The sequence below is a fragment of the Podarcis erhardii genome (genome assembly GCF_964252035.2).
Source record: "Podarcis erhardii genome assembly, chromosome: 14".
In the NCBI taxonomy this organism is placed as follows: Eukaryota; Metazoa; Chordata; class Lepidosauria; order Squamata; family Lacertidae; genus Podarcis; species Podarcis erhardii.
Window position 1 is genome coordinate 41,018,945 of NC_138503.1, and position 26,747 is coordinate 41,045,691.

Consider the following 26,747-nt stretch of genomic DNA (forward strand, 5'->3'; position numbering starts at 1 on the left):
ACTCGTGGCTACAACTTGCAGCACACAATGGGGAACGTAAGTCTATTGCTACTATTGTTGTTGTTGTTTATTGATTAAATAAATAAATATGTGGGTCCTCAGGGCAGTTCACCACCTAAAGTTACAATATAAACCGAAGTCCGTTTTTCTTTTACGTATTATTATTACCACGCAAAATCCAACATAAAACAAAATCATCACAGAAAACAGATAGAAATAGCAAAGCAGAGGCAAAGTCCAAACAGCAATACTTTCGGAATCATAGAAACCGCAGCAAGCCCGTGGGAATTAAAACACCATTAACATGGGTACCGTTTATTTCCCTTGGCTCTTTTTCTAATTAAAACCGAAACGCCTCGGCGAGCTACTAAAAACTACAACTCCCAGCATGCCAAGCGCAAGCTTCCGCGTTCTGAGCCCTTGCGGGCCCCTCCTTGCTTCTGTGGGCGTTGTCGTTTCCCTTCCCAGCGCGGTATCTTAGAGACGGCCGTTGGCGGCTGGTTGCCGCGGTTTCTTGTCCCGCCAAGCCGGAAGCTGGAAGGCGGGCTCGTGTCGGGGCGGAGGGCAGGCTTGGCGTTGCCAGGGGCCGGGCCGTGGCGGGCGAGGAGCGCGTCCCGCTCGGCTGTGGGCGGCGGCGGAGGAGCCGCCTGGCTGGAGGAGGCGCGCGGAGGCGGCGCGCACCTTGCGCTCCCTCAGAAGCGGGGACGGCGGCAGCCTGGAAGGGGAAGAGGCCGAGAGACGCTCCCCAAAGCAGGAGGGTTGCCAACTGACCGGGAAGAGGAGCCGAGCGAGCTGCCTCGGCCTGGACGCCTTTGAGCGGCGTCTTGTTCTGCAGAAATCAGCAGGTGAAGGAACGCCCCATCTTCTCTTTGTTAAACGTGCTTTATGCCTTTAAGCTTATATTCTGTAGGTTTCATTATTTTTATATAAAAAAAGAAAGAAACGCATATATAAAGTTGCCCCTGACAAAAAAAAAAAACTGGTAATCTTCGTTTTAAACAGTGCTTCACGTAATGGTCATTCTATTTAAAATGCATAAGGATAATAATGTTTTGGTATTTAAAATGCTTAGTGCCCCCTGCGAAAGCATGGCCTCTTTAAGAATGAAACCCAGAAATGGTATATATTCAGCCTTTTTCATTTGATAGGGTTTTTGTGCTGTGAACTAGTTTGTCGGTTCATCTGTGCAAGGGCATTTTTTGTTTGATGCTCATTTAAAAACATTTTATGTTGTGTGTTTTAGTAGTTTATTGCATGGGAGTGTTTATTGGTGGGTGGCTTTATACATGATTATTATTAAGAATAATATACAATAATCAACCAAAGCAGCATTTAAAAAGCAACCCAGACAGATAGAATATAAAGTAAAAATAATAACTGTGCAATATACTGTCAGGCATATACAATGCAATTGTAACTGATATACACACAATAGGTATGTGCCACACCTGCTCATGGCTGAAGCAGGCCAGTTCTCTGCTCTTAAAGGCAGGGACCTATTCAAGAGTTAGCAACCTGAGAAGAAGGTTGTAATTGGTGGTCCCTTTATTTACTTGACAGGACAACTGGGGCAGAATTTGCATTAAGCACTGCTGGGAACTTTCATTTCTGAGTTTTGCTGCTGTTTATTACAGTTCTGTGTAATTTTTCTATTATTGCTGTTTTTAACTTTGGTTTTTTGGGGGGGAAAGGTTGTTTCTTCTTATTTCTACTGTAAGTTGCTTTATAGTTCTTATGGAAAATGTGGGTTGTAAATGTTATCAACATTTCCATAATTCAGTGGATCTTGGACTGAGTTGGGATGGTGTGACTTGTGCATGTAAGTACATAATATGTGGAAGCAGGCTGAAAAATTCCATGAAGCAGGGGGAAGTCTTCCTCTGCTCAGAGACCAAGATGTAGGGTTGGTTGAGTACCTACATAGAGGATTCCCCCACTGATTCATTTTAGATTTGTGCACACTGCACATGCCCCCTCTCATCCCAAACAGTTTGCTTCTAATGGTGTTTACGTACGTGTGTTTTTTAAGGACGAATTGAAGATATCTTGTCCTGTTTCCCTCTTTCTAATGCCATTGTTTTCCTCTTTCTAATGCTGTTGTTGGCTTGGTGCCCTGTCCACAGATCTTTGCATGCGTACAAGGATCCCTGTGCTTTCAGCTGTGGAGCAGCGATGGTGCTGGTTTGGGAGGGGCCTCAGAAGGTAGAATATATTGATAAAGGTGTGAGAGAGCTAGGTTTGAGAGAAGTGGTTTTAATTCTAATTGTGAGGGATGCTCCTATTATTCAATGGGGAAATAATGGCACTCCGCACATGTTCAGAGTCAGTTCTCTGAAGTATAAAAGCCTTGATTGGAAAGACTGCAGAAGATAGAATGTCGCAAGGTGGCTACTCTTTGAGTAGCAGGATCCTGCTTTTGGGCAAGGACTTCAGGTGATATCCAGTGCTATTCATACCTATTGAAATGGGCTTAAGTTCTTTAAGTCCATTGATTTCAGTTGTTCTGCAAAGAGTTTGAGATCACTTTATATTGTTGCTAAATAATAATCTGGCCACGCCTGCCCTTGTGGTGTGGGGGTTTGTTTTTTCCTTGACAATTTGGTACCTCCTGGTGAATAGGAGCTGGGCGTGGGGCTAGTACCAAAACTACTTGAGCATAGTCAGAAACATCAAGCCCTGGGTGTTGAATGCAGTTCTCCACACCTCTTGGAGTCTCCACAGGCTACATTGCTCACTGGCCCTGCTCTGACTGGAATGGGTCCTTGAACTCTGCTTATGCTAGAGGGTGGGTAGAAGAGAGAGGGATAGATATGTGAGTATGTGTAGAAACTCACCAAAGGTAAAAATTTCTATTAATTACTCCGCCCACTTTTGCCTTTGGCCCTGCCCACTATTGCATTGTGGTCCTTGGAAGGTTCCCCACTCCTGTTAGACCAGTTAATTATTTGCAGACTCATTCATGGCTTCTTAATTAGAGCTATACTTTTGGAAAGTATCTTGTGAAGTGCAGTTGGAAAGATCTCATACGTCTCTTGATATTTTTTATCAAGAGTATTTTCTTTACAGTAAAGAATAGAACCAGCTTGCTCAGTGGGAAGGATCCTAATGAGTTTTTATGTTTTGATATAGTTTTTTCCTGATTTCAGTGTATTTTGATTATTTATGTAAACCACAGCCCCAGAGGCAGAATATAAGTAATCATAATAAATCAGTTGTGTGTTAATTAGGAGAAATGATTATCTGCAGTAAATTGTTTGTTTCAAGAGTTCACTGTTGTTGAGATGCTGTAATAATTGAATGTTTAACTGCCCAATTGGTTAAAAGCAATACAGTTGATGACTTAAAACCCCCCTGCAAGGAGCTGACACACATAGTTTAAACTGGTCCTTTTTTAAGGGACTGTTGAGTCCCATCAATTGCCTGAGCTATCTTGGTGTGAACACTTGCATTGAAATGCCATCATGACCAACCCTGCTCATGCAACCTATGGTTAGAGTGACGTATGTGCAGATGTGACCATCGAATGTGACAGAATTAATGTGGAAATTCGAATATGTGAAGCTGCTCCTGTTGGGTGTTCTTAGGAAAGTCGCTCTGTCTCTGTTTGTTTACCCTAGTTTTCTCTCTGTAAAATGGGAATCAGAATGACTTGGCTCAGATTGGCACAGGGTGACAGCGAACATGGGGCACATTGCAGTGCATTTCTCAAGTTTTTAAAAAATCTGATATAATTGAACCAGTGTGCTGCTTGAAGTAAAATAGGAATTCTCTTCCTGCTCACTCCCAGAAATCTTCTACTTAGGATGTTGCCTGCCCTTTCTAAGAGATGACCTCCTATTCAAGAACTTGAGCCCGTGGCGTACGATAACAGGCACTCATTATTTCACAGCATTCCGGTTCCTTGGCACTCTGTAGGAGCAGCTGCAGTTCTAGATTGTTGGCTGTCATTGGAATTTTCTCGTCCTCTAGTGACTTGGTAGAGACTCTCACTGCAGAGTCGTGCTGGTTAAAGGGGGCAAAGAATGCTGATAGAGAAAGCTGACTTGCACCAGGTCAGACAGTTTGTGCATCTGTGTGGTACGGTTTACTCCAACGGTGGGTCTCCAGCAGAGGTCTTTCCCTTCTCCTGATCTGGTGCTTCTTTAACCGGAGATGATGGACATTGAACAGTGGGCCCTTCTGCAAGCAAGAGGTGCTCTGCCGCTGAGCTGTAGTCTCCCTCCAGTATGATACCTTTCAAGTGTGTTACACGGATGGGTGACAATCTTGCTTTCTCAACTGAAAATACTTTAAAAGACACGTTTCACTTAATTTTCACAACTAGAAAAATCCAGCTACATAGTGTAGCGTATTGCATAATGCCTCCTGCATACTGATTATCTTAGGGTGATCAACCTTTTTTTTGGGATGAGGACACATTTGGAAATCCAAGAAACATGGATTTGGGCATCACAAAATACTTATTTAGCAGAAGAAAATCGGCAACATGTGGGGTCCTAGGCACAATCTGGAGAAAGGGAGATAGAAAAGTTGTAGTGGCCGGATGCCTGTGTGCAGCGGCGTAGCGTGGGTTGTCAGCACCTGGGGCAAGGCAAGTAATTTGCGCCCCTAACCCCTAACCTGCCGCCAGCTTCTTCTTGCTGCTGCCTGGGCTGGGGTATTTACGGTAAGGTAGCCACGGCGGCGGGTCCATGTCAGGTGATCTGAGGCGAGTTGCCGCTGGCGCTGCCGCCCAAACGACGCCGCTTGCCCGGAGGAGGAGGGCAGAGAGGCGAGGAAAATGCAACATGGCCCAGCAGGTGCAGCAGCAGCGGCGGCAGCGGGACTGTGAGGAGGGGCTGCCTGGCGCAAAGTTAGTCAGAGCTGTTCCACCAGGCCTTTGGCCAAGGCACAGCCTGACCCCCTCCTTTGGTACTCCTCACAGAACTCTAGCCCAATGGTTGCCATTAATTTGATTTTGAATTGATTTTAAAATGAATTGATTTTAGAATGCTGTGTTATTTTTATTGCTGTTAGCCGCTCTGAGTCTGGCTTCGGCTGGGGAGGGCGGGATATAAATAAAATTTTATTATTATTAGCCATTCACATTATCTGCATATATGCATGTGGAGCAGACAAAGTGACTTTATGAAATCATGCACAAGGTAGAATCCATATGTGGTTGGCTTGGTACTTAAAATTCCTTTTCTAGTCCCATTGCAGTGTTGTCAAATAGAGTGGTAGCAATGTTGGAAGGCATGGTTTCCTATCCAGTGACCTGCCTCCCAGGATATCACAGAGCATCTGTATTGTGGAATTGGGTTGCTTTTCTGAATCTTATCTATGCATGCATCCTGACTTTTGATTATTATTACTATTACTATTATTATTATTATTATTATTATTATTATTATTATTATTATTATTATTTTGAATGACAGTATTTCTCTTTGCAGCCCAGTTGGCTTATAAAATGGAGGATTATGAGGAGTTCTGCAAGAAGCAGCTCGCAAAGATCCAAGGTGACCCACTGCAGAGAGAAGCCTCTCCATCCATTCAGCACAAATATATTTCACTTATTCAGTTCAGTGGCATTCCTGTGCTTTCTCCACTGGTAAGATGCCTTTTGTCCCTCCAGATTCTTCATAATGATGCATATTAAAAAGGAAACAAGTAAGCCTTAACCATGTTGGTAATAGGCAGGTTACCGTTCTGCCTAAATTGTTTTGGGAGCAAACATATTGTTATGTATATTGAAATTAAGGATGTTTACACTAGAAATACTTCACTGCATGCGGACATAACTAGTGGTGCAGTTAGGTGATTTTGTGCTGAGCCTAATGATCTTACTGGTGAGGGTGGAGGGAAACAGAGGGAGAACCTCTTTAGATGGTAATGTGTATTGCTTCATTTGCTTTAATATGCAGTAGGTCAGCGCTGCGCTGCTTGGTTATGTCAGGGGTGGGGCTACTTCTCTAAATGTGTACATGTTTATCTCCTCCCTCTCTCTCCGACTTCATTTTGCAGCTTACTCTTGAGAAAAAAAAGGAGCTACAACAAGACAGACAGAAAGCGCTGGATTTAGAACTCTGGCGCCAGAATTCCAGGAAAAGAGCCTTGCTGAATCGTGTTCAGGAGATTCTGGAAAATGTGCAGGTGAGATTGAGAAGCCTTTCTGAAAAGGTAGTTACAGCAGTTGTCTGAGTGGTCTGATTTGGAAGCAGATAGATTTTGTTTGCTGTTCCACACCACTGTAATCGCCATGGTTCCTTTTATATTGAATAGCCCCGGTAATAGTAACTATAGTAAATAAAGTGGCTTATCAGTGTAGCGGTTAGAAAATGCAGTTAACCTCCAACTAAACATGATCAGGTTGTGCTGTTAGTACACTATAAATATTGAAGACTGGTTATTGTGGCTTGTATGCAAGAGAGGCTGTGCAACTAATGCTATACTAGCTGGATGCTGTGAATGAGATCTTCACAGTCCTTGACAGGCACAATAAAAGAATGTTTCGGCTTGTAGCAGAACTCTATAGCCCTTGAATTAGCTCACTTGCTAAATGGAGCCTGTGTTCAACTTGTTCAGTTAAGTAATAATAGAGACCAAACATGAGCTATTCATTTTCTTGCTATGTTTATTATTGGGTGCATGGCAACCATTACCTAGCTTGGGAGTTGAAAGATGTGGTAGGAGCATGTGTTGAGGATAAAATACTAATCAGTTAGCCTTCTTCTAAACACCCTGCAGTTAATACAAGCCTTTTAAACTTCATTCCTCAGCTTCCAGCCAACTAATTGGCTTCATGAAGGTTTCACCACAATGCTCATGTTGGCCTGTCATTCAAAGCCAAATGTACTCCTCAGCTTTTTAGCTTAGTGCAGCATGGCAGGTAAGCCAAGGTTGACTTAGCACCATCCAAACCCAGGATTGTGGTTAAGGTCTCTCTTCCTTAACCACAGTCTAAAACTAATACTTGTCCTATAGAAACCAGTTGTGTTTAAGGAGGAGATACCTTGACCACAACCCTGGTTTGGGGCATGACTCTAAGCAAACTTTGGCTTAGTCAACATTCCATGCTGACCTGAAAAGGTCTGAACTCCTTTCCATGAGCTAGCATGTTCCCAGTGAGCTTACATCTGCCTTACTGCGAAGTGTGAAGCAGGCTAAGTTGACTGGTTTAACACAGGTTATAACAAAAGAGGCAACTTAAGACCTGCTGGATCAGGTCAAAGGCCAATCCAGTCCAGCATCCTGTTATCACATTTACCAACCAGATGCTCATGGGAATCCCACAAGCAGGATCTGTGTGTGACAGTACTCTCCTCATTTGTGATTCCCAGCAACCGGTATTCAAAGGCATAATTGCTACCTAGTCCAGGACCCTAACCATGACACCATATTGGCTCTCTAAAATTAGCTGATAAAAGCGAGATGCGTACACCTAGCACCTGAATCTAAATATGCAAATGCATTTATTCATTTGTTTATTCCTTTGTTTGCTAAGTGAGCAAGCCAGCTGATCTGACTGTTGAGATTTACTGAGCTGTTATAGGTGTGCTTAGAAGTCTTCTACGTAACCAGTGAGCTTCTTTTCCTTTTACCAGCAGGCGCAAATGTCTTAAAAACTTGCTTCTGACATTCTCTTTCGTTCTACAATCCGTTTGATGTGCTTTGTTATTTGGAGTGGAATGGGTTAAACTTTTCCAAAAACATTAAAACCCCTTTGAGTGTGTGGAATTGGTTGTACTGTATGTGTTTTGGATCCTGGCCTGTCTGCCCGCTCCATACATTTTTTGTACCTGTTCTAGTAACTTGTATTTATATAACTTTTAACATCTGAACAGCCTACATCATTCTTTTCCCTCCTTACAGATGAAGCAGTCGTCCATTAAAAGTGATTTGGATCAGCCTGACACAGAGAATGTTCCTTTGGATTTAGAATCCAAAGTGTTGAATGGTTTTGTAATGCAGTCAGACAGCATTTTGCCAAGTCCTGTTGTTCTTAGTGAGCCTGCAGAACCTGAAACTGCACCAGAGGTTGAGCCAGCAGACTTACATGTTGCAGCAAATGGGAACTCTCCTGGAGTAACTGAGGAGTTTATCCCTCAAAAACCAAAGGACATTTGCTCTAGCCCCTCTGAAAACCCATCTTCCCCCGAAGGTTTATTTTCCAATCCGATAAACCTCTCGTCTTCAAGCGATACTGTAAAGAAAGGAGGCATTGAGACGGTGTCCCCTGATGCAGAAGGCCCAGATCCTTACGTCATGAGTCTGCAGAACCTCCTGAAAAAATCCAAAGAGTACATACAGAGAGAACAGACCAGGCGTAGCTTGCGAAATAGTTCAAAAAGAAGTGGTGGTGAAAGCCATTCAGACAAAGAAAATGATGCTGTGAAAATGAGCGACTCAGTGAAAGAGAGGGGCAAGTTGATGGGCAGAAGTTGTATGGTCACATCAAATATGACTAAATCCAATACTTCTTTGCAAAGTACCTCAGTCCCCAAAAGTAGTATGGGTGTGGTAGCATCGCCCAGTTTTTCCAAAGTGGATATACCAATGAGATCTGGAACGCCTCCTGTTTTGGATTCGGATTCAGATGAAGACATCAAAACCACCTTTTTCTTTGAACGTGACAGTAGCATTCTCAGAAGCTTCACAGGTTCTTACTCAAAACTACCCAGTCCAGAGCCAAGTGTGAGCCCCAAAATGCACAGAAGACGCCCAAGGCCTTCTTCAATGGGGCACATTGTCATTAGCAATCCAATAAACGCGTATGAATTAAGCCCTAAGGAAAAGGGAAGAGCTGTGGACTTGATCACACAAGACGCTGGTGACCGGCAAATTGCTTCCGATCCTATGCCAAAACTGACTCCAGATTTTACTCTTGCTTTCCCCAGCAAAATGCACACTTTTCACAGGAGCTCTTCGGACATTTGCGATGAATTGGTGGTTGGCAAACGAAAGCAAGTGTGCCAGGTTCCTGTTGCTCAACGAGAGAACAAAAGGTTCTCGGTTGGTGCCATGCAAGAAGGAGAGTCTGAATTAGATGGAACAAGGGCATCGGGTACTTGCCTTTCACATCCAAGTCCACAGGAAGTTCACGTGGTCAGTTGTCCCATTACAGCGCAAAACACAACAAATGTCAACATTAACAAGCAAATCGGCCTGCTGGAGAAAGCCAAATGTGGCGTGCCCACGGAACTCAATAAATCTTACGATGTCGAAAAGCCATCTCCCTTACTGATGCAAACGCAGCATAGGCATCAGATGGATACCCCAAATCTTTCTCCCGGAAATGAGCAGACTTCAGAGAGTGGGATTGAAAAGGTGAAACGTAGGCTTGAGCTGGACACGGAGAACATGCAGAAGGAAAACGTGCCTTTCGTTGCGACAGCAGAGAGCAGCGCACGAGAGCGACGGCTGCATGATCAAAGGTGTCCCGAGGGATCTGTGTCTGGTGCCAAGAGCGAAACATCAGAAAGGAGTGTCATTGGTGAGAGAATGCCCTCTGTAGCAAGCCCTGGTTGGATTGACGTAAGATTTGTCCAGAGGGTACTTTTTATCAGCCCACTTGGGTTTGTAGGTTAGAAGCGGTTCCAGGGTTAGAGGGCCCACAGCAAAGTGCTATCTGGTGGACCCCATCCAATGTCAGCAGTTTCTCTGGTGGTACCATCAAACATTTGAGAAGCTGCCATTTTAATTCTTACACAAGGCCCTGGAGGGATGCTATGGCAGGCACTGTAGGGCATTGTGAGAAACTTAAAATGGCAGCTCATAGCTGGGCCCTTCTAGAACCATGGCAGTTGTGTGAGTGTGTTGATACCTGGCCTGTCTGTAGACTTGCAAGCTTTTCACCTTGATCCAAAGCTGTTAGGTGACAGCGAGTTCCATGGATAGCCTGGATAGCTCAGTTGGTTAGACCATGGTGCTGATAACACCAAGGTTGCAGGTTCGATCCCTGTATGGACCAGCTGCACATTCCTGCATTGCAGGGGGTTGGACTAGATGATCCTCAGGGTCCCTTCCAACTCTACAGTGCTATGCTAAGGTTTCAGTTGGGCTTCACATCAAAGTCAGTAGGTTTTGGATTGCAGCTTTTGAGTAGCAACAAACACTTCAGGGAGGATTTTTGTGAAAGCTAATTGGAGCAGCCAAAGCTGGCTTTAATCAGACAATCTCTAATACCTACAGGATTACTATTTTTTTAATGAAAAGCCTTAGGAGAAACCAGTTGACAGTCACTTCAACAATTGCAAGGGGGCTTTCTTTTGCTATGCCATAAATGTTGAAACCTCAGTTTTTCCAATGATTTAAAAATCTATAAATAAGAATTGAGTCCCATGTTGATTATTTTAGGAGTACTGAGGGGCTTAGGCCCATTAAAAGGGAAGAAATGTGGGAGAAATGCTGATTGCTGTATGACTCTTAATCACAATATATTGGCAGAAACAACAGGCAGCATCCATAAAAGGATGAGAACAAACAACCTGGTGCAGATTGTTAATGTATAACATTTCTCATTATTAATGTAAAAAATTTCTCATTATAGAAACATGCGAAGGCCTAGGATCTGTACAAAAAGGCACACTCACACAAGGGGATGGTCAGAATTTGTTCTAAAAAAGGTTTCGAAGACACTTTTGTGTGATGCAAGAAGCCAGGTTTCTTTTGCAATCAATCTTAACGGTAGCTCCCTGTATGTTTTCCCTTTTTAGGAGAGGAAGCTCTAAAACAGAAAATGCTGGCCTTTGAAGAACTGAGGAAGAGACTTGAAGAACAGCATGCTCAGCAACTCTCATTATTGATAGCTGAGCAAGAAAGAGAACAAGAAAGGCTGCAGAAGGTGAGCAGCCAAGATAAAATATCTTAAGTTTTAAATATCTTAAAATATCTTTGACTCTGGTCTGTACAAGCTGATGGTGTTTCTGTCTCTTGGTACTGCGTCCAGAGTAGCCACAAATCTAAACTGAGAGCAGTTTGGGTGGGGGAAAAACTCATCTTCATCTTAGTTCTGAACAAAGGTTAAGCATGCACATTAGCCTCCAGGTAGAACAACTCTCTCCATTATTAAAGCACTGCAAAATAAGCACCAGGTCATGTCAGTGGGCTGTTTTAATACTGAGATGGAAAGGGCTTCCCAGGAGGCTGTGGCACAATTAATGTATGCTTTCAGAGTTGTGTCCAAAAGGCAATAAAAGCTGTTGGGAATTGTTCCATGAGCAGGAGGCAGACAGTCGCTACGCTCAGTGTGTGCGTGCCGCCAAACACATTTGCGTTAGCAAATGGAGAGACTTCAGGCAGTCAGGAACAAGGAAGGGATGAGTTGGGTTGGGTCTGCAGCAGCAGAAGCTCACATGGGCTGGGATATTGTCTGCTTGTGGTGCTGAAGTTAAGATTCCAAGATGAAAGACTCTCTACATACTGTATGTAAGCCGCACTGTGCTTATCTGAGAAGGTGTGTGTGTGTGTGTTTAGGTATGAATATAAATAGAGCACTTGACAAGTTCTTGTGCACCCTAAGAGGTCCTTTTAGAATCCTTAAAATTTTGGTGGTGGAGAAGTGAGGAAGCACTTAAGACTGAAGATGCAGGACCTGAGTACAACAGCATGGTCTCTGCTCTGAATACCCATTAATTGCTATTCAGAGGTAAACGTACCCTGTAGTTTGAACACGGCTAGCAGCCATTCCTTTTTTCTGCCTGGATTCCTTATTGTGATGCCAAAAAGCTATTTGTAGGCTCCTTCCAAATTTGCCCATTTTGTGGGGGGAATTAACTCTGGGACCTACAGGGCCCCCTGTCCATTTTTAATCCCACTCACTGATCCTGATAACAATGAACGATATATTTTAAAACTGCAAATAGTACAGAATAGTCGATGGAAAAGTCTTTCGGATGGCAGCCTTGAAGATTTGCATTTCTGGCTGTGCCTGCTGTTGTGCTTCATCTGTGCTCACTTTCACATGCGGCCCCCTGATAGTTGATTTTTTAAGACAAACTTTAAGGTCTACATAAAGGCTGCCAGGAAGGCAGCCAAGCAGAGTTTTCAGAGGGGGAGGTTCCACAAGTGTAGGGTCACCGTTGCATGTAGACAGACCAACTGATTGGCGGCCATTTGGGGTATTGTTTAATAGAGGCATTTCCATTTTGTTGTTGTTGTAACCCAATCCATTTTTTCCATCTTTCAGGAGATAGAAGAACAGGAATGGAGACTTAAAGGGGAGAATAATGCAATTGCTGAAACGGACATTCCCCAAATTGCTATTGGCAGTGGGAAGGATTTTGAGTGGAGAAGGATCAGTGACACTCACTTGTTGGAATCTGTGCTGACTCGAGTGGAAACCATCCACAGCACAAGCTCAGAGAGTGCTGGTAAAAATGGAAAGCGTATTGATTTTCATATGCAACCTGATTTTAAATAATCCATGAAGAACTTGCTCTTGAGATCAGCCTTAATTTTTAATGGAATTTTATGTGCTGGCTACATGGAGAATATAGGAGCAAAAAGTAAACCTTTCCTTCTCTCCCCTGCTTCCCCCCACCCCACCCCAAAAATGAATGAGTATGAAAAACATGGGCATTTCTGCTGGACATTCATTTGCTTAATCATGATTTAAACTTTTTAAATGCAGGTTTTGCCAATACCACTATGCCTAGTTCGACCGCTGAATCTCCATTCTACCTTTGGGAACCACCAGCAAGTGGAAAATCAGTTTTAACAACCAGGTCCATTAACAGGAGTAAAATGAGATGGTCTCAGGTAGGTAACTCATTATTTACAGGAGTACATAGTAAAGCTTTGATGAAAAAGCTCTTTTATTTGAATTTTGCTAATATTCTCTGTATTTTTTAAATTCAGTGTTAATTGCTTCCTCCTTCACCACCCCTTTCAGTATGCCATTTCTATTAAATGTAAATACAGACTGCATGGGTTATATCCAGTGTTAGTCCTACTCAGAGTAGACTCATTGAAACTAATGGTCATGACTGATGTAGATCTATTATTTTCAGTAGCTCTACTCTGAATAAAGGTTAGTTCAGTCCAGCCTTTTGACTCCACATTTGGCAAAGAGAGCAACAGAATGTGATAAATCTTGGACAGTGTTTGAACTCCACTCTGCTAATTTTGTTAAAGGCGATGCCATTTTATGGAATTGTAAGCGTACAATTGTAGAAATAGTTTCATTGCTTTTAGTTCTCTTGAGTTCACTTTTGAAATTTTATGTTATTGTACATTGCTTCAGTTACTTTCGATTGTGAAGCAGTTCATAAATGTGCAAATTACAAAAACGGATAAATGTAAAATGAACTTGAGTGTCATGCTGGCTCAGAACGAAGGCCAGTCTAGTCCAACGTTCTGTTCACAGTGGCCAGTCAGATACTTACTGGAAGCCTGCAAGCAGGACAAGAGCACAAATACTCTCTCCCTAGTCACATTTCCAAGCAACTGGTATTTGGAGACACCTCAGTACTGGAGACAAAACAGAGCTTTCACTTCCAGCAGCCATTGATGGCCTTGCCCTCCATCAATTTAATCTAATACCAATCAAGTTGGTGGCCTTCACTACGTCTTGTAGCCAATTCCATAGTTTTAACAATGCACTCTGTGAAGAACTACTTCCTGTCCTGAATCATCCAACATTCAGCCTTGTTGAATGACCCCTGGCCCAACCTGGATGCTACGCAACAGGGAGAATACCTTCTCTTCTTCCTTGCCATTCATAAATGTGTGTGTGTGTCAGCGGGGAGCATATCAACTCCTGATTACATGGTACCATCTTACTCTTTCTCTTTAAGGTGTACAGTCCTGAGATGAAAAGAAAATTGAACAAGATCTCTGCTCTGGCAAAAGGATTTCTAACTCGCAGACTCTTGCAAACAGAGAAGCTGAAGCAGCTTAGGCAAACTGTGAAAGTAAGGAGCCATCTGTGTAATCAACACTATGCATGTGGTTTTCTTTTTATCTGCAACAGCCATTTTACAAATTAGAGATTCCTTTCTGAAACTCGAGCCGCTGCTGCTTTCCTCTTCTGTTTTGCCCAGCTGTTCTTTATATCCCCCACCCCGCATGTCAAGCCCTCCTGTCTTTTCTCCTCCCCCAGCTCCTCTCCAGTTCTCAACCAACACACACACTACCCAGCAGTCTTCTGCGAGTCTTAATCCCCACTTCTGGAAGGCTGCAGGTTTTTCGACCACTGTCCCCTCCATCACACAACACCAGAACGAGAGTCTCTGGGAATCAAGGCAGCTTTTAAAACAAATCGTAATTTTACTTGTGAAGTGCACTGGAACTGCTGGAGGGTTACTGGCAGATTTCGATAGTATGACCATGTATTTAGTATAGGTTAATAAAAGAAAAGCTGCAGAATATAGAGCTGTGTGGACAAGATCAGGAGGCCTTGAACAGAACAATTTCAATAAACCAGGGATGGGGAACCTGTGACCTCTCAGATGTTCTTGAACAGCCTCGGCCAGCGTGACCAGTTATAAAAAATGATAGTAGCTGCACTGCCAACGATATCTGGAGAGCCATAAGGTCCTCCATCTGTGCATTAAGCCTGGGGTGGAGTAATTTCAGCTGATGCAATAGATCTTCTCCTACATCTCGTAGCCCTGTAACCTCTTCCCCCCCAATCTGCTGGTGATTTGCTCTTTAATTCAATAGGAAACGAATCCCCCCCCCCCATTGCTGAGCCAGACATTTGTGGGTTTTTCTTAGGACACAATGGAATTCATTAGAAACTTCCAGTCAGAAGCTCCGTTAAAGAGAGGAAGTGTTTCAGCTCAAGATGCTAACCTGCAGGAGAGAGTGGCAGCTCAGGTGATGTATAGTCTGAAATGCACACCTTTATGAATTTATGCTAGTGCAATTTATATTATTTTACTGTATGTTTGGCCTGCTTTTCAGATAGTTATTGTCTTCCAAGGGAGATCACATCCTTTTCTTGAAGGAGAATAAGACAGACCCTGCCTATCAGGTTTACAAGGAAAAAGTGATGACACACAAGGAAACTGGGGGGGGGGGGGGGATCAGGTCTTCAAGGCCAGAACTTGCTGGTGAGCTATAAGCAGTTTGGCCCTGCTCACCTGTCCTTGCTGGTGTTCTTACTTCATTATCTATTGGTGGCTTTTCTTCCTTTGGCTGATACCCGATTGTCCTTCCCCTTTGATTCTGCAGTCCCAGGGCAGATACCCATAAGAACCAAGTGTCCTTTCAGGCAGGCAGAGGGGACGTGAACTGCATGTAACTACTTTTTCTCTGTCAGACATTGAATTTGAATGTTGACTTCTACATTGGGTCAGTGTATGTCATGGGCCAGGAGGAGCTGAAGCCTCTTGGTGCAAAAAAAGAAAAGAGGTTTATTGGGCCTAATGGGTTTCAATGTCGATTAGACCCTTCATTAGGGCATTATAAAAAAAAAAAAAACCCACTGTTCTCAAAATTCTCTTTTACAAAGTGTTTACTGTGTAATTACCTGAAATCTGTTGGGCCTAATGAATCAATTTTGAGGGTTTTTCTTCTGTTTCCTGCATAAATGCCTCCTCTCCCTTTCCCCCCTTCCATATGCATCATGCCAAGACACAGTTTAGAACTCCAACAGTGGTTTGAGCTTCCAAACGTACAAGAGCCAATTCATGGTTTGGAGCTGCTTGGCATTCCTGTGGCCCCCAGAGGGGTTGGATCATAAATGTGGTTTGTCGGTTCAGATGTCTCTACAAACCATGACTAGTGCAAACCATGGTTTGCAAAAACCACTTCAAACCATGTTTCACTAAATTTGCTTTATTGACTTACTGCAAACAATGGTTTGTGAATTCTGACATAATGCCAAACCGTAGTTGAGCATCTTTCAACCATGATTTGAGAAGATGTCTAAATTAAACCTCTGTTGTAGTGATACGGATGTTTTGACACTTCAGAGAATTCTTCCTTTGGGCAAATTATATCATCCCTTCTGTATATTCTAGCCCTGAATGGCTTCTCAAGAGAGGCACAAGATTGTCTCTCCATCTTGTGCTCAGCTTAGTATCAATGCTTGACCTTTGGTGGTCCACAGAGTGACATGATTTCTGTTGGACTACTGTCAGCTCTGTCTCAGTTACTCCAGATGTTACACACCCTGAGACATTTGAGATCCTGTCTGTATGGGATCTAGTTGTTCCACAGAATTAACTAAATGGCAGGCCTTAAAATATTTACTTGCCTTTTATTTTATTATTTAGTTATTTATTACATTTTATATACCCCCCAAGCTCAGATGTGATGTACATGGTTCTCCCCTCCCCATTTTATTTTCACAACAACCCTGTGAGGTAGGTTGAGAGACAGTGACTAGCCCAGGATTATCCAGTGAGTGTCATGGCTGGGTGGGAATTCAAACCCTGGTCTCCCAGCTCACAGTATAATTCTATTACACCACACTGGCTTACATTGCCATTGCATTTCATGGGTGTTTCTTCTCTCCCACAGTTGCGAGCTGCTTTGTATGACATTCATGATATCTTCTTCAAAATGGAAGTGTCTGAGAGAATGAGTATCCTGAGTCATGATCGAGAGGTTCGCAAAGAAAAAATGCTCCGGCAACTGGTGTGTTGCAGCACTGCTTAATTTAAGAATATGTTTAGCTAGTTTTTTGCACTAATACATTTCCCCCCCTCTTGTGCCCCTGAATTGCTCATATTACTGGTTGCTTTCAGGTGAAAATTGTTGGTCAAGAGATGTGTGCATGACAGAGACCTCATTATTTCCCCTTTCTTCCAGGGAGCTCAGGTTGGTGCTTTGGGAGCAAAGCAGCAAATCACAACACATCTGATAAAATGCTATTCAACCAAGATTTTATTACTACTTTTTTTTTGAGCCTTTGTACCCTGCTCTTCAGCCAAAAAGGCTTACATGCAACCAAAACAAGACAGCCTTTATTTAGGCTTACAGTCTAAATAAATCATCATCATCATCATCATCATCATCATAAATACAGTCTTTAAAAAAATAGTCTAAAAAAGCACAACACACGAGGAAAGGGGGACCAGGAGGGAAGAGGAAAATCAAAACTCGGCACCAATTTCTAAGCAGCTGTGTTCCTTTAATGACTAGCTCGTATAATTCAGGGACAGGAGTTGCCCGATGGAGCTGCAGCTCCAGCAGAGTTGATGAAATGAGCCTTGCTTCCTATCTCTTCCACTGAAGCACTCTGATGAGAGTTGAGGGAGACGAGGCCTGACGTTAAAGCAGAACAGAAGGGGCAAGCTCTACTTCTCAGCTCTCCCAGTGCTGGAAAGCTTAGGAGAATCATTGGCCCGCATGGTCTAGTTTTCAATGCAGAGCCTTTATTTATTTATTTATTTATTTATTTAGGGAGGATCATTCCATCAGGTGTGCCCCCACCGGCAGTGTGAAGGGGTGGAAGCCCAGATGAGAAATAATCTGACAGCCCTGCGTGGGGGCGGTAATATTCCCACTGTTCTCTAGGCTGCCACAAACACTCCTTTTCTCCCAGGCCTTTGGCTGATTAAACAGTTTATGGCCTTTTAAACTGTGTTGGGGAGTATTGTTTTTGTTTGTTGCTACGTTATATATTTTTGAGTTTTTATATTGTAAACCGCCTGGTGATCCTCAGGTGGAGTATAGAAATTTAACAAATAAAAGAGATAAATAAATAAAAACACGTATGGAACAATTCTCCCCAATAGCAAAGCTAAGCTGGTCATTGGTTACAAGGCTGTAGGGAAAATGGGCCACTAATAAACAAGGGGGCAGTATTTACATCCCTGAGGAAAACCCAAAACCCAAGTTTGCAGAAATCCAAAAAGCATTTAGAGAGAGAAACCTGAAAGGACAGTCAAGTCTCCTAGCAACAGATAAATGATTATATCCCATGTAGGGCAGAACCCGTTTTAAATTCAGTTTGGTCCCCCCTGAAATCCTCTGGGAACATTAAGCTAGCATAAAAAAAGTAATATGTGAATGTAAGAACTGGATTTCTTTGGAGATTCAATTGATAAAAATGTGTGGAACTGGGGGGAAACCTCAAGCACCATTTTAAGTGTCTTTATGCAGGATAAAGTCCCATTATGTGTACTGCAGCCTTTAGAACATTATGTGTACCAATTATGCTTTGGTCTGAATCTAGGTTTTATTAGTAGTAATACTAATATCTAAAATTGTCCTGCTTAGGATAAAGCAAAGGGCCCAAGAGAGAGAGCAACACTTTCTACAGCTACACAGAAGTCTCTGGACAGGAAGAAATATATGAAGTATGTGGGGAAACGGTAAAGGAAGCATATACTGGTGTATTTAGATGTGCATGGCTAGATGTGTGGGCAGAATAGCCTGTTGCATGTTAAGTCGTCTGTGATTCTTGTGAAAGGGAAGGAAACAAGTTAAGTTTCTGTTCTAACATTTTCCTGCCTCATACTTCTTTAGTGATGTATCATGATCGGCATAAACTTAGGAATCAGAACTCTTGTTGACGGATTACCTTAATTCAGGATGCTCCTCCATATAAAATAGCTAGAACATTTGCCAGATCCTTTCTTCGGGGTGTATCCAGCTAAGTTCTGCTCAGAGTAGACGCATTGAAATTGATCCAAGGTACAGTTGTACCTTGGTACTAGAACACCTTGGTACGGGTACGTTTTGGCTCCTGAACGCCACAAACCCAAAAGTAAGTGTTCCGGTTTGCAAACGTTCTTTGGAAGCTGAACATCCGATGCAGCTTCTGATTGAGTGCAGGAAGCTCCTGCAGCCAATCGGAAGCTGTGCCTTGGTTTTCGAACATCGAATGGACTTCCAGAACGGATTCCGTTCGAGAACAAAGGTATGACTGTACTCACATCCATTTACTTCAGTGGGTCTGATATCTCCCAAATAGTTCATATAAATAAGAATCTAGATTTTTGTTGTTGTAGCCGAGTTGCACACCCCTCCAGCTTTTCCCCAGTTTATTCTGGTCTGCTAAGCAAGTGGGTTGCTGCAGGTATTTGCACATCTCTATAGAGTAGGCCCTTATCTTTCTCCTACTTTGCACCCCTCCTCTTGCCCTTTGCCCGCTTTCCTTTGCCCTTTCCATACATTCTGCCCTGCAGCATGGTTAGATGTCAGATACTACAGAGGGATTGAAGCCAGACTGTCTGGCTTCTGGATCACTACGTTAGGAAATACAGTGAGGAAGAGACTATCAGGAAGCAAATTACAGTGGTGCCCCGCAATACGAATGCCTCGCAAGACGGAAAACTCGCTAGACGAAAGAGTTTTCCGTTTTGGAGGTGCTTCGCAAAATGAATTTCCTATGGGCTTGCTTCGCAAGACGAAAATGTCTTTCGAGTTCCTGTGGGTTTTTTCCCTCCTCCCCCTTTTTCTAAGCCGCTAAGCCGCTTATCCGATAAGCCGCTAAAAGCCGCTAATAGCGCTAATCCGCTAAGCCGTCAATGGGCTTGCTTCGCAAGATGAAAAAACCGCTAGATGAAGAGACTCGCGGAACGGATTCTTGTTGTCTTGCGAGGCACCACTGTACATGCAAGTTATCTACAGAACTGGTAGCAAAACATCTGTGAGCATATTGGATATGCTTTCTTCTTCCAAGGTGATTAGGCTGCACTCGGAGTATGTTTGTTCTCTGCTAACCATACTCAGCCATTTCCCTTTGATCCTTGGAACACATTTTTACTCCCTGGCACAATTTCCCCCCTTAGCCTAGAGTGGATGAGTTCAGCACCAAAATTAACCATGGCCAAGACTAATCAGTGTGTCTCTTGAGCAACCCACTCAAAACAGGGTTTAAATCATAGTTATAAGTTCCAACCCTGGTTAGTCTTCACTATGATTAAGGTTGTTACCAGCATTGTGTCTTGATCCCAGCAAGACCATGGATCCTTGCTACGTACACTAAATGCTTGGAGCAACTTCCTGTTCAGTGCTCGGTATTACTGTACTCCCTTGTAGAAAAGGAATGGGGAACCTTCTTGGCCCGTGGGCCAAATATTTATGTCCCTACCCTCATAGGCCAATTTTGACAGGTGAGGGATGAACACCTTTCAAAGCGCAGTGCTTCACAAACACCTGGCAATCAGGCGCTTGGGAAGTCAGGCTCTTGGAAAGTGCTGTGCAAGAGGCTTTGCAGGCACTCTAGCAATGGGAAGGGACTGCAAAGCCCCTTTCACCCAAGTCCCATCTTTCCTTGTCCCACACAAGTGGGACAGTGGCTGTAGAGCCAAAGGAAGAGGCCTCATAGGCTTGCAGGCTGTAGGTTTCCCTTTTCTTTGGTAGAGCATTCAAATTTCTGACTTTCTCTGTTTAGGTACCTGTGGGAAATAAAACCAAATATTTACTTGATTCCCCCCCACTATCCCAGTAGCTCTTTTACATATATCTGTGTATTTTATTTTTCTGTAGGCCTTCCGAAATGGGAATGCCAAATAAAAAAACAATTTTGAAACAGAAGACGCCAGAAAACAGGTTTGTAAAAATAGTATTTTTGAATCCTCCCCCCCCCCATGCAGTATATAATGGTTACTTTATTTTTCCCCTCATGACCTTTGCTGCTCTCTAGGAATATAGTTTGTCTGATTGTAAGATTCTAATGATGTCTTCCTTTACAGAGTTCTTCAGCCAAACCAGGGTCAAAATGCTCCTGTTCAAAGACTCCTTTACAGACAAGGGTAAGAGCACACTTACTTTCTGTAGGGTAGCTGAAATGCTTTTTATTTGTTTGTTTATTGCATTTACGAGTCACTTTCCATGAAACACCCTGAAAAGATTTAACAATTAAAAAGCAACAATAAAGAATTGTTTTCTGCACTTTTGCACTTGTTTCTCAAACAGTACCTAACCATCGTTTGGCTACAGCTCAGTGTGTGTCTAGAGGAGATGATTTTGGTTTCCAAAAGCCATGTGTGATGTGATATTTTTCAAGGATGAAAGAGTATTTTAAAATAATAATAATAATAATAATAATAATAATAATAATAATAATGGTGTACATGGTACATATTGCGGGGGAAGGATCCAGGCTAAAATCGACTCTGAGGAGTGTTGCTTACGATTGCCTGAAAGAAAAATGGATACACTCCCCAAATGGGTTAGATGGTGCCTATTTTATTGGACTAGCTGGAATTAGAGTAATAAGCAGAACACTTCTTCCTGAATAAGTTGTAGAGTCGTACCTTGGATCCCAAATGCTTTGGTACTTGGACGTTTTGGCTCCCGAACGCCGCAAACCCAGAAGTGAGTGTTCTGGTTTACGAACGTTCTTTAGAACCCGAACGCCTGATGGGGTTTCCGCAGCTTCCAATTGGCTGCAGGAGCTTCCTGCAGCCAATCAGAAGCCATGTTTTGGTTTCTGAATGTTTTGGAAGTCAAATGGACTTCTGGAACGGATTCCGTTTGACTTCCAAGGTATGACTGTATTTGCAGTTTGAAAGCTTAGCCCTAATACCAGATTGGTTTAATAAAAGGTGGGATCAAACTTGTTTGGGGACATCAGAACTTTATTCTGATATCTTTTGAGGTCTGTGAAAAACCGTTCGCACCAGTGCAAAGATGTAGTGCTAATAAGGCACCTGAACCTTCCAGCTTTCATTGTAGTATCTAGCCATGCGGGTTCATCTTGTCTCCCATTTGAAATCTTATAGCTCCCTGTTCAGTTACAGTTACATTTCAGTTACATTTTTCTTCCTTTGATCAAAATACGTTTTGTTTATAAAGATCATGTGGGCACTTTTAAAAATGAGTAAAAATGATTTTAAAAAAACATGGTTTGGCACTGACATGAGCAAAGCCTCCTGCTTGCATGTTCCCTCCTCCCCTCCCTTCTCTTTCATGCTTTATTTTTAGTCAGCTACTTGCACTTCAGCTAGAAACCGCAGTTTATATCCAAACCACAAAACCGGCTCTTACAAAGCTGGATTGCAAGCTAGGATCAACCTATAGTTTGTAGTCCTGGGTTAGAAGGATCACACAGACTATAATTTGCTGGACTATTGTTCTGTCAAGCTCCATTTTGTCTATACTGATAAGGAGCCACTTTCCAGGGGTTTCAGATGGGAGTCTGCAGATGCCAGTGATTGAACCTGGAACCTGCTGCACACAAAACAGGTTATTTAGCACTGAGCTGCTACTGTCGCTTCCCCTCCAACTCCAAACCAGCTTAAATTAAAGTAGGACTGCCTAATTAAAACAGCAGAGAAGTGTAGAACTCAATTATTAACTTACTAATCCAGTCATGTAGAGTGTTGACATGTGTATTAACCTGGTTTTTAGCTCATCGTTTGTTTTAATTAATTTTTGAAAGTTTAAAAATAATTGCTTTAAGCGTTTCTTTAACTTTATGGTCTTATTCTTTTCGTAAACGTCTTTTAGGTTTTACTGTAATCAAGCAATATAGAAATCTTGTGAATTAAACAAAACAGAGCGTGACGTGGGAGTGTGTGAGCATGAGAGTTATTCATGTGTTGCCAAACCATAGTTGGGAATAAACACGTGAATCAACTGGTTGGGGTTATTTTGTTTTTTTAATAACATTGATGCTATTGTGTTCCTAATTAATGGGAATTCCACAATAGGAACATTTGCAGAATGCCATGTAGTTTATTGTATTGTTGTGGAATACTCTGGCAAAGAACGATTTTTGATTATTGTTGTTGTTTTTCGAAACAGCATTTTAGCTTGGATGCAAGTGACTTATTAACTCCTTTTATATTCAATCAGAACCCCTAAGACCTCAGTGAAGGGGGCTGAGCAAAATAGAAAGAAGCCCTCAGACAGCAGAGTGTCTAACAAGGCCCTTTCAGGTGTGTAAAAATAAAAAGTGTGCTTGGATCTTATTTAACAAAGAAAAGAGTAAGTTGTTCATATAAAGAGGCTTAAGTAGCATACGTTTCTGCAGTTGCTGCACCAGCTATGCTCTAGCTCTGCTATACTAACCCTGACTGAAATTAATGCAAAGCATAGTTGTGATCACCCAACTGCATGAATACAATAGATTCATTTTAGTCCACTTGCACACTCCAGCAGAATCACACTTGGAAAAGCTTCAGATACAGAGCATTCCTAATTTTTTAAATGGTATGTATTCCTGTTTTGCATAGATAACCTGCAATTAATACTCTTGGGGTGCCTGAATACTATTGTGCTTTAAAATAAATAAACTTCCTGGCTGAAACACACGTACACTCCTCCCTTACATTATTGTGCATGATTGCTCCATATGTAAATATATATTGTTCCATAAATATACACATGTATATTTATAAATATATCTGTGTCTGTGTCTGTGTGTGTATATATATAATATGGTAAGTAAAAAGTATTGTTTTACCATATATTCTACTAATGATGCTGTGCATGCCTATTGTTTTTGAGGTCCTGTAGACTGAAGAGTTTAAAGAGGTCAATTTTTATCTGCAAAAAAGGAGGGTAAAATAATGCAGAAAGAATCCTCCCACTTTTTCCATTGCAGCTGGCTTATTCTGTTTTCACAGTCGTGCCGTGAATACCTTGCTTCAGGTATTCATCCTCTTAAAACACGAATTTTACTTATTTCAGCTATTTATATCCTCCCTTAGTTGAAGGTTCTCAGGTTAGCTCTTCCGCAAGGAACAATGGGCACCAATGGAAGCAGGAATACAAAGACTGGCGGTAAATCAAACCAGCTTGTCACAGTTCCCAAACGCTATAGGAAGCAGCTGTGCATTTGAGTAATGGTGTATCGGGCCCAGAAATGGACGAGGACTCTGCCAATAACAGGAGAGGCCCACCTGTTGTCACCTGTGCCACCCACTCCTTCCTCCCCCGTCCTGAGGCTCTTGCCTCCTTGGATGGGAAAGACGTAGCAAAGGACATGGGCTGGCGTTGTGCCCTCTGAGCATTTGAATTTAACACTTGAGGAATGCCACTGATTTAGTGCTTTGTCCAATGCTGGTCCTGTGGCAAACAGATAGGTATGGAAAGCATTCCTTAGTGTAGAAAAGCTCAAGATCACTGAATTGCACCATATGCTACTGTCATTTCCTCCACTTTGTTCCTCCACGTAGTTCTCCATCGTTTGTTTTTAGATCTTTTAATCGTGCAAAAATAATTATTTTATTTCTTATGAGCATTTCTTTTCCACTTCCGTAGTTGAGAGCTGATCATCGTTTGTCTTCAAGCACTGTTTCTGAAAATTAGACCTATAGGCTTAACATGCACAAATGATCCAAACCTGTGGTTATATTAGGATAATTTCAAGCCCCCACCTGGACTTGAAGTTCACTGAGTAATCTTGGGCCAGTCACTGCCTCTCAGAGCCGAACCTGCCTCACAGGGTTGTTGTGAGGATTAAATGTTGAGGGGGGAGACCAAAGTAGCTGAATCGAGGCCCAAACAACCATACAAGCAGCCAGTTCACCCTGTCTGATTGAGCATACAAGCCCATGTGAGCAAATAACCCCTCCCCTGGGAGAGACCAACTTTAGTCTCTTCTTCCAAACTGAAGGATGGGGCAAACTCGTCCCTGCCAAGTGCAAGAATGCTGGTGTTCCAAGTGAAGCAAAAGTCAAATTTTCTTAGTGAATTTTGTTTTCCAGGACGTAGCATGTGTGACACTTTCTCCTAAGAAGGTCACGGGGTTTTTGAATAATTTTACACAGATCACAAACTCATGCTCTCTTTTTACTCATGTGCGCTTCCAATGTTTTGATCCATCTGCTGTTGCCTTAGCTTTCTGCTATTTCAAGACTGTGCAGTTAGAATTTCCACAAAGGAATATTTCTGGATTTGGATACTTTTTATGGCTCTTATCAGGTGTGTTTTCTGCACTTAATGTGAAGGCGTGGATTTCCTAGACAGTCATACCTTGGATCCCGAACGAACGCCCTGCAACTTGGACATTGTGGCTCCTGAACGCCACAAACCCGGAAGTGATTGTTCCAGTTTGCGAACGTTCTTTTTGGAACCCAAACGTCCAACGGGGCTTCTGCAGCTTCTGATTGGCGGCAGGATCAAAAGCCTCAATTTGGTTTTCAAAAGTTTTGGAAGTCGAACAGACTTCCGGAATGGATTCCAAGGTACGACTGTACTATGGATATAGAGGGCCGTTGCCCGTTCCATCTGATAAGGCCTTCTTGGTGTGGACCTGTCCTGCTTCCTTGAAGTTCAATTATTGAGCGCTGAAGCAGCTGCTACATACAACTGACAACAGAAGAAACTGAAAAATGGCTCTTCAGTGTTGATAACTATTTTTTGCCATGCATTTATGCACAGCATGGTTAGTTTTCACATAACTTATGGAAGGTGTTTATACAATTACAGTTTTGAAATGCAGATTTATAAAGGGATAAAGCATTATTACTGCTTGCTTATAACACGCAGCAGACATTTTAAATTAAAATGTCTTAAATTAAAAAAAATAATTCTTTCCCCTTTGCTTTTAGGAGTATATGCCGGAAAAACCCAAAGAAAGAAGCCAAATGTTGTGACAACTTAAGAAGGCAGCATTCTCTTGGCTAAGCGGCTGATCTGTCTGTAAATGTTCTCCACTGGTTCTGGTCTTCCTGCTGTCACACATGATGCTTTGAATCAACAAGGATACGTTTTGTGATACGAGATTTCTCAGTGATAGCCGCCAGAAGGAAAAGGGAACTGGACAGCACAACAAACTTGAAGAAGCATTTATCCTGCATGTTTCAACCCCCTCATGTATTCATTAACTTATACTCAAAACTGTAATCTACATTGTACATCCTCAGGAAAATATGTATGTGGTGATTCTTAGGAGAACATTTTTGCAAACTTGAACCTGTGCTGCACTCTTTATAGTGCAGCAAATGAACTCAAAATGGCAGTTTGTACATTCTGCATTAACAGTTGTCTATATCATTCTGTATATTTAATTAAACATTCAGCTTCAGCTGCGTTGATTGTCTTTTGCAGCTGCCATGCTTTTAACCATGCATAGCCTTGCCTCAAGTCTAAGCCACTTTGGCCCCACTGAAAGTCAGCGAGGCAAATTTTGGCTTTTCATTGCAACAAGAAGTGTCAAGCATTTCTGGTGGTTGGCACTGTTAGCTTTGCAGCATAAATACAGGTTGCTGCTTTCACCTGCCATGGTAAATTTGATTTTTGTAGTAGGCAAATTTGAATGTGCAGTTAGCACCCCCATCTCACCAAATCAAAGCTTTGAATTGCCAATTTCCCTCCCTAAATATGAAGAGGACAAAAGTGTGTATAAAATATAGTAACAACAATTATTTGGGAGGCTTCTTTTGCTACTACACATTTGTCTTTTGTATATATATTTTTCTCTAAATGAAAGGTTTTGGATTTTTTTTTTATGAAGAAAAGGATACTCTTTCCTCCCATTTGTAGCAAACTCCTTTTGGTTTCTGAGGGCTAATCCTCCAAGAAATTCTGTTGTTGCTGTTACTGAGGAATAAGAAATATTTGTAAGAATAATGCGTGAATTTTGCAACCTGGCTTTGGCCTTAAATCTATCTGGATTCCCAGAAAGTGAAATTCTTACATTACCAAAGCCATGTCTGAAAAAGGGACATATTTATGTAAGTTATTTGTACTTGCTGTTTTAGAAAGAGATGAATTACTTAGACCTTGCTGTGGCTATGAAATGTCGAATCAAATGCAGCCTTGTTGAGAAATGTATAGATCTAATCTGCTAACTGGCATTAGATAATTGTGCTATAGCTTATTCAGTGCACAGAGAACTATTAAACTTGATTATATGATATTGAATTGGTATTAATATTATGTTAAATATTCAGCGCTTCAGATCTGGC

At 42.3% G+C, this 26,747-nt stretch overlaps 1 protein-coding gene across 7 annotated transcripts; it reads left to right on the forward strand.

Annotated features, from left to right (window-relative positions):
- Positions 1–553: 553 nt before the first annotated feature.
- On the forward strand, positions 554–26,703 carry CCP110 (centriolar coiled-coil protein 110). 7 transcript variants are annotated; one of them, XM_081839605.1, is made up of 15 exons: positions 554–845; positions 5,436–5,593; positions 6,007–6,135; positions 7,855–9,475; positions 10,698–10,825; positions 12,170–12,353; positions 12,614–12,741; positions 13,779–13,895; positions 14,701–14,802; positions 16,453–16,569; positions 18,157–18,251; positions 20,374–20,436; positions 20,580–20,639; positions 22,687–22,769; positions 25,389–26,703. In XM_081839605.1, exons 2-15 carry the CDS (start codon positions 5,453–5,455, stop codon positions 25,439–25,441), a joined length of 3,021 nt encoding a protein of 1,006 aa, XP_081695731.1. In that variant the 5' UTR covers positions 554–845; positions 5,436–5,452; the 3' UTR covers positions 25,442–26,703. The 7 variants fall into 7 exon arrangements, with proteins under 7 accessions (XP_081695731.1, XP_081695733.1, XP_081695732.1 ...); XM_081839607.1 differs by having other exon boundaries at positions 5,441–5,593; XM_081839606.1 differs by lacking the exon at positions 554–845 and adding an exon at positions 2,346–4,052.
- The last annotated feature ends 44 nt before the right edge of the window (positions 26,704–26,747 follow it).

What these genes read in the sequence shown, in the direction of transcription:
- CCP110 (XM_081839603.1), top strand. Translation starts at nt 4,153, where the DNA reads ATGATGGACATTGAACAGTGGGCCCTTCTGCAAGCAAGAG. An exon ending in AGGAGAGAGTGGCAGCTCAG is followed by an intron (nt 14,803 to 16,452) that starts GTGATGTATAGT and finishes TCTCTCCCACAG; the next exon opens with TTGCGAGCTGCTTTGTATGA. An exon ending in AGACTCCTTTACAGACAAGG is followed by an intron (nt 20,640 to 22,686) that starts GTAAGAGCACAC and finishes ATATTCAATCAG; the next exon opens with AACCCCTAAGACCTCAGTGA.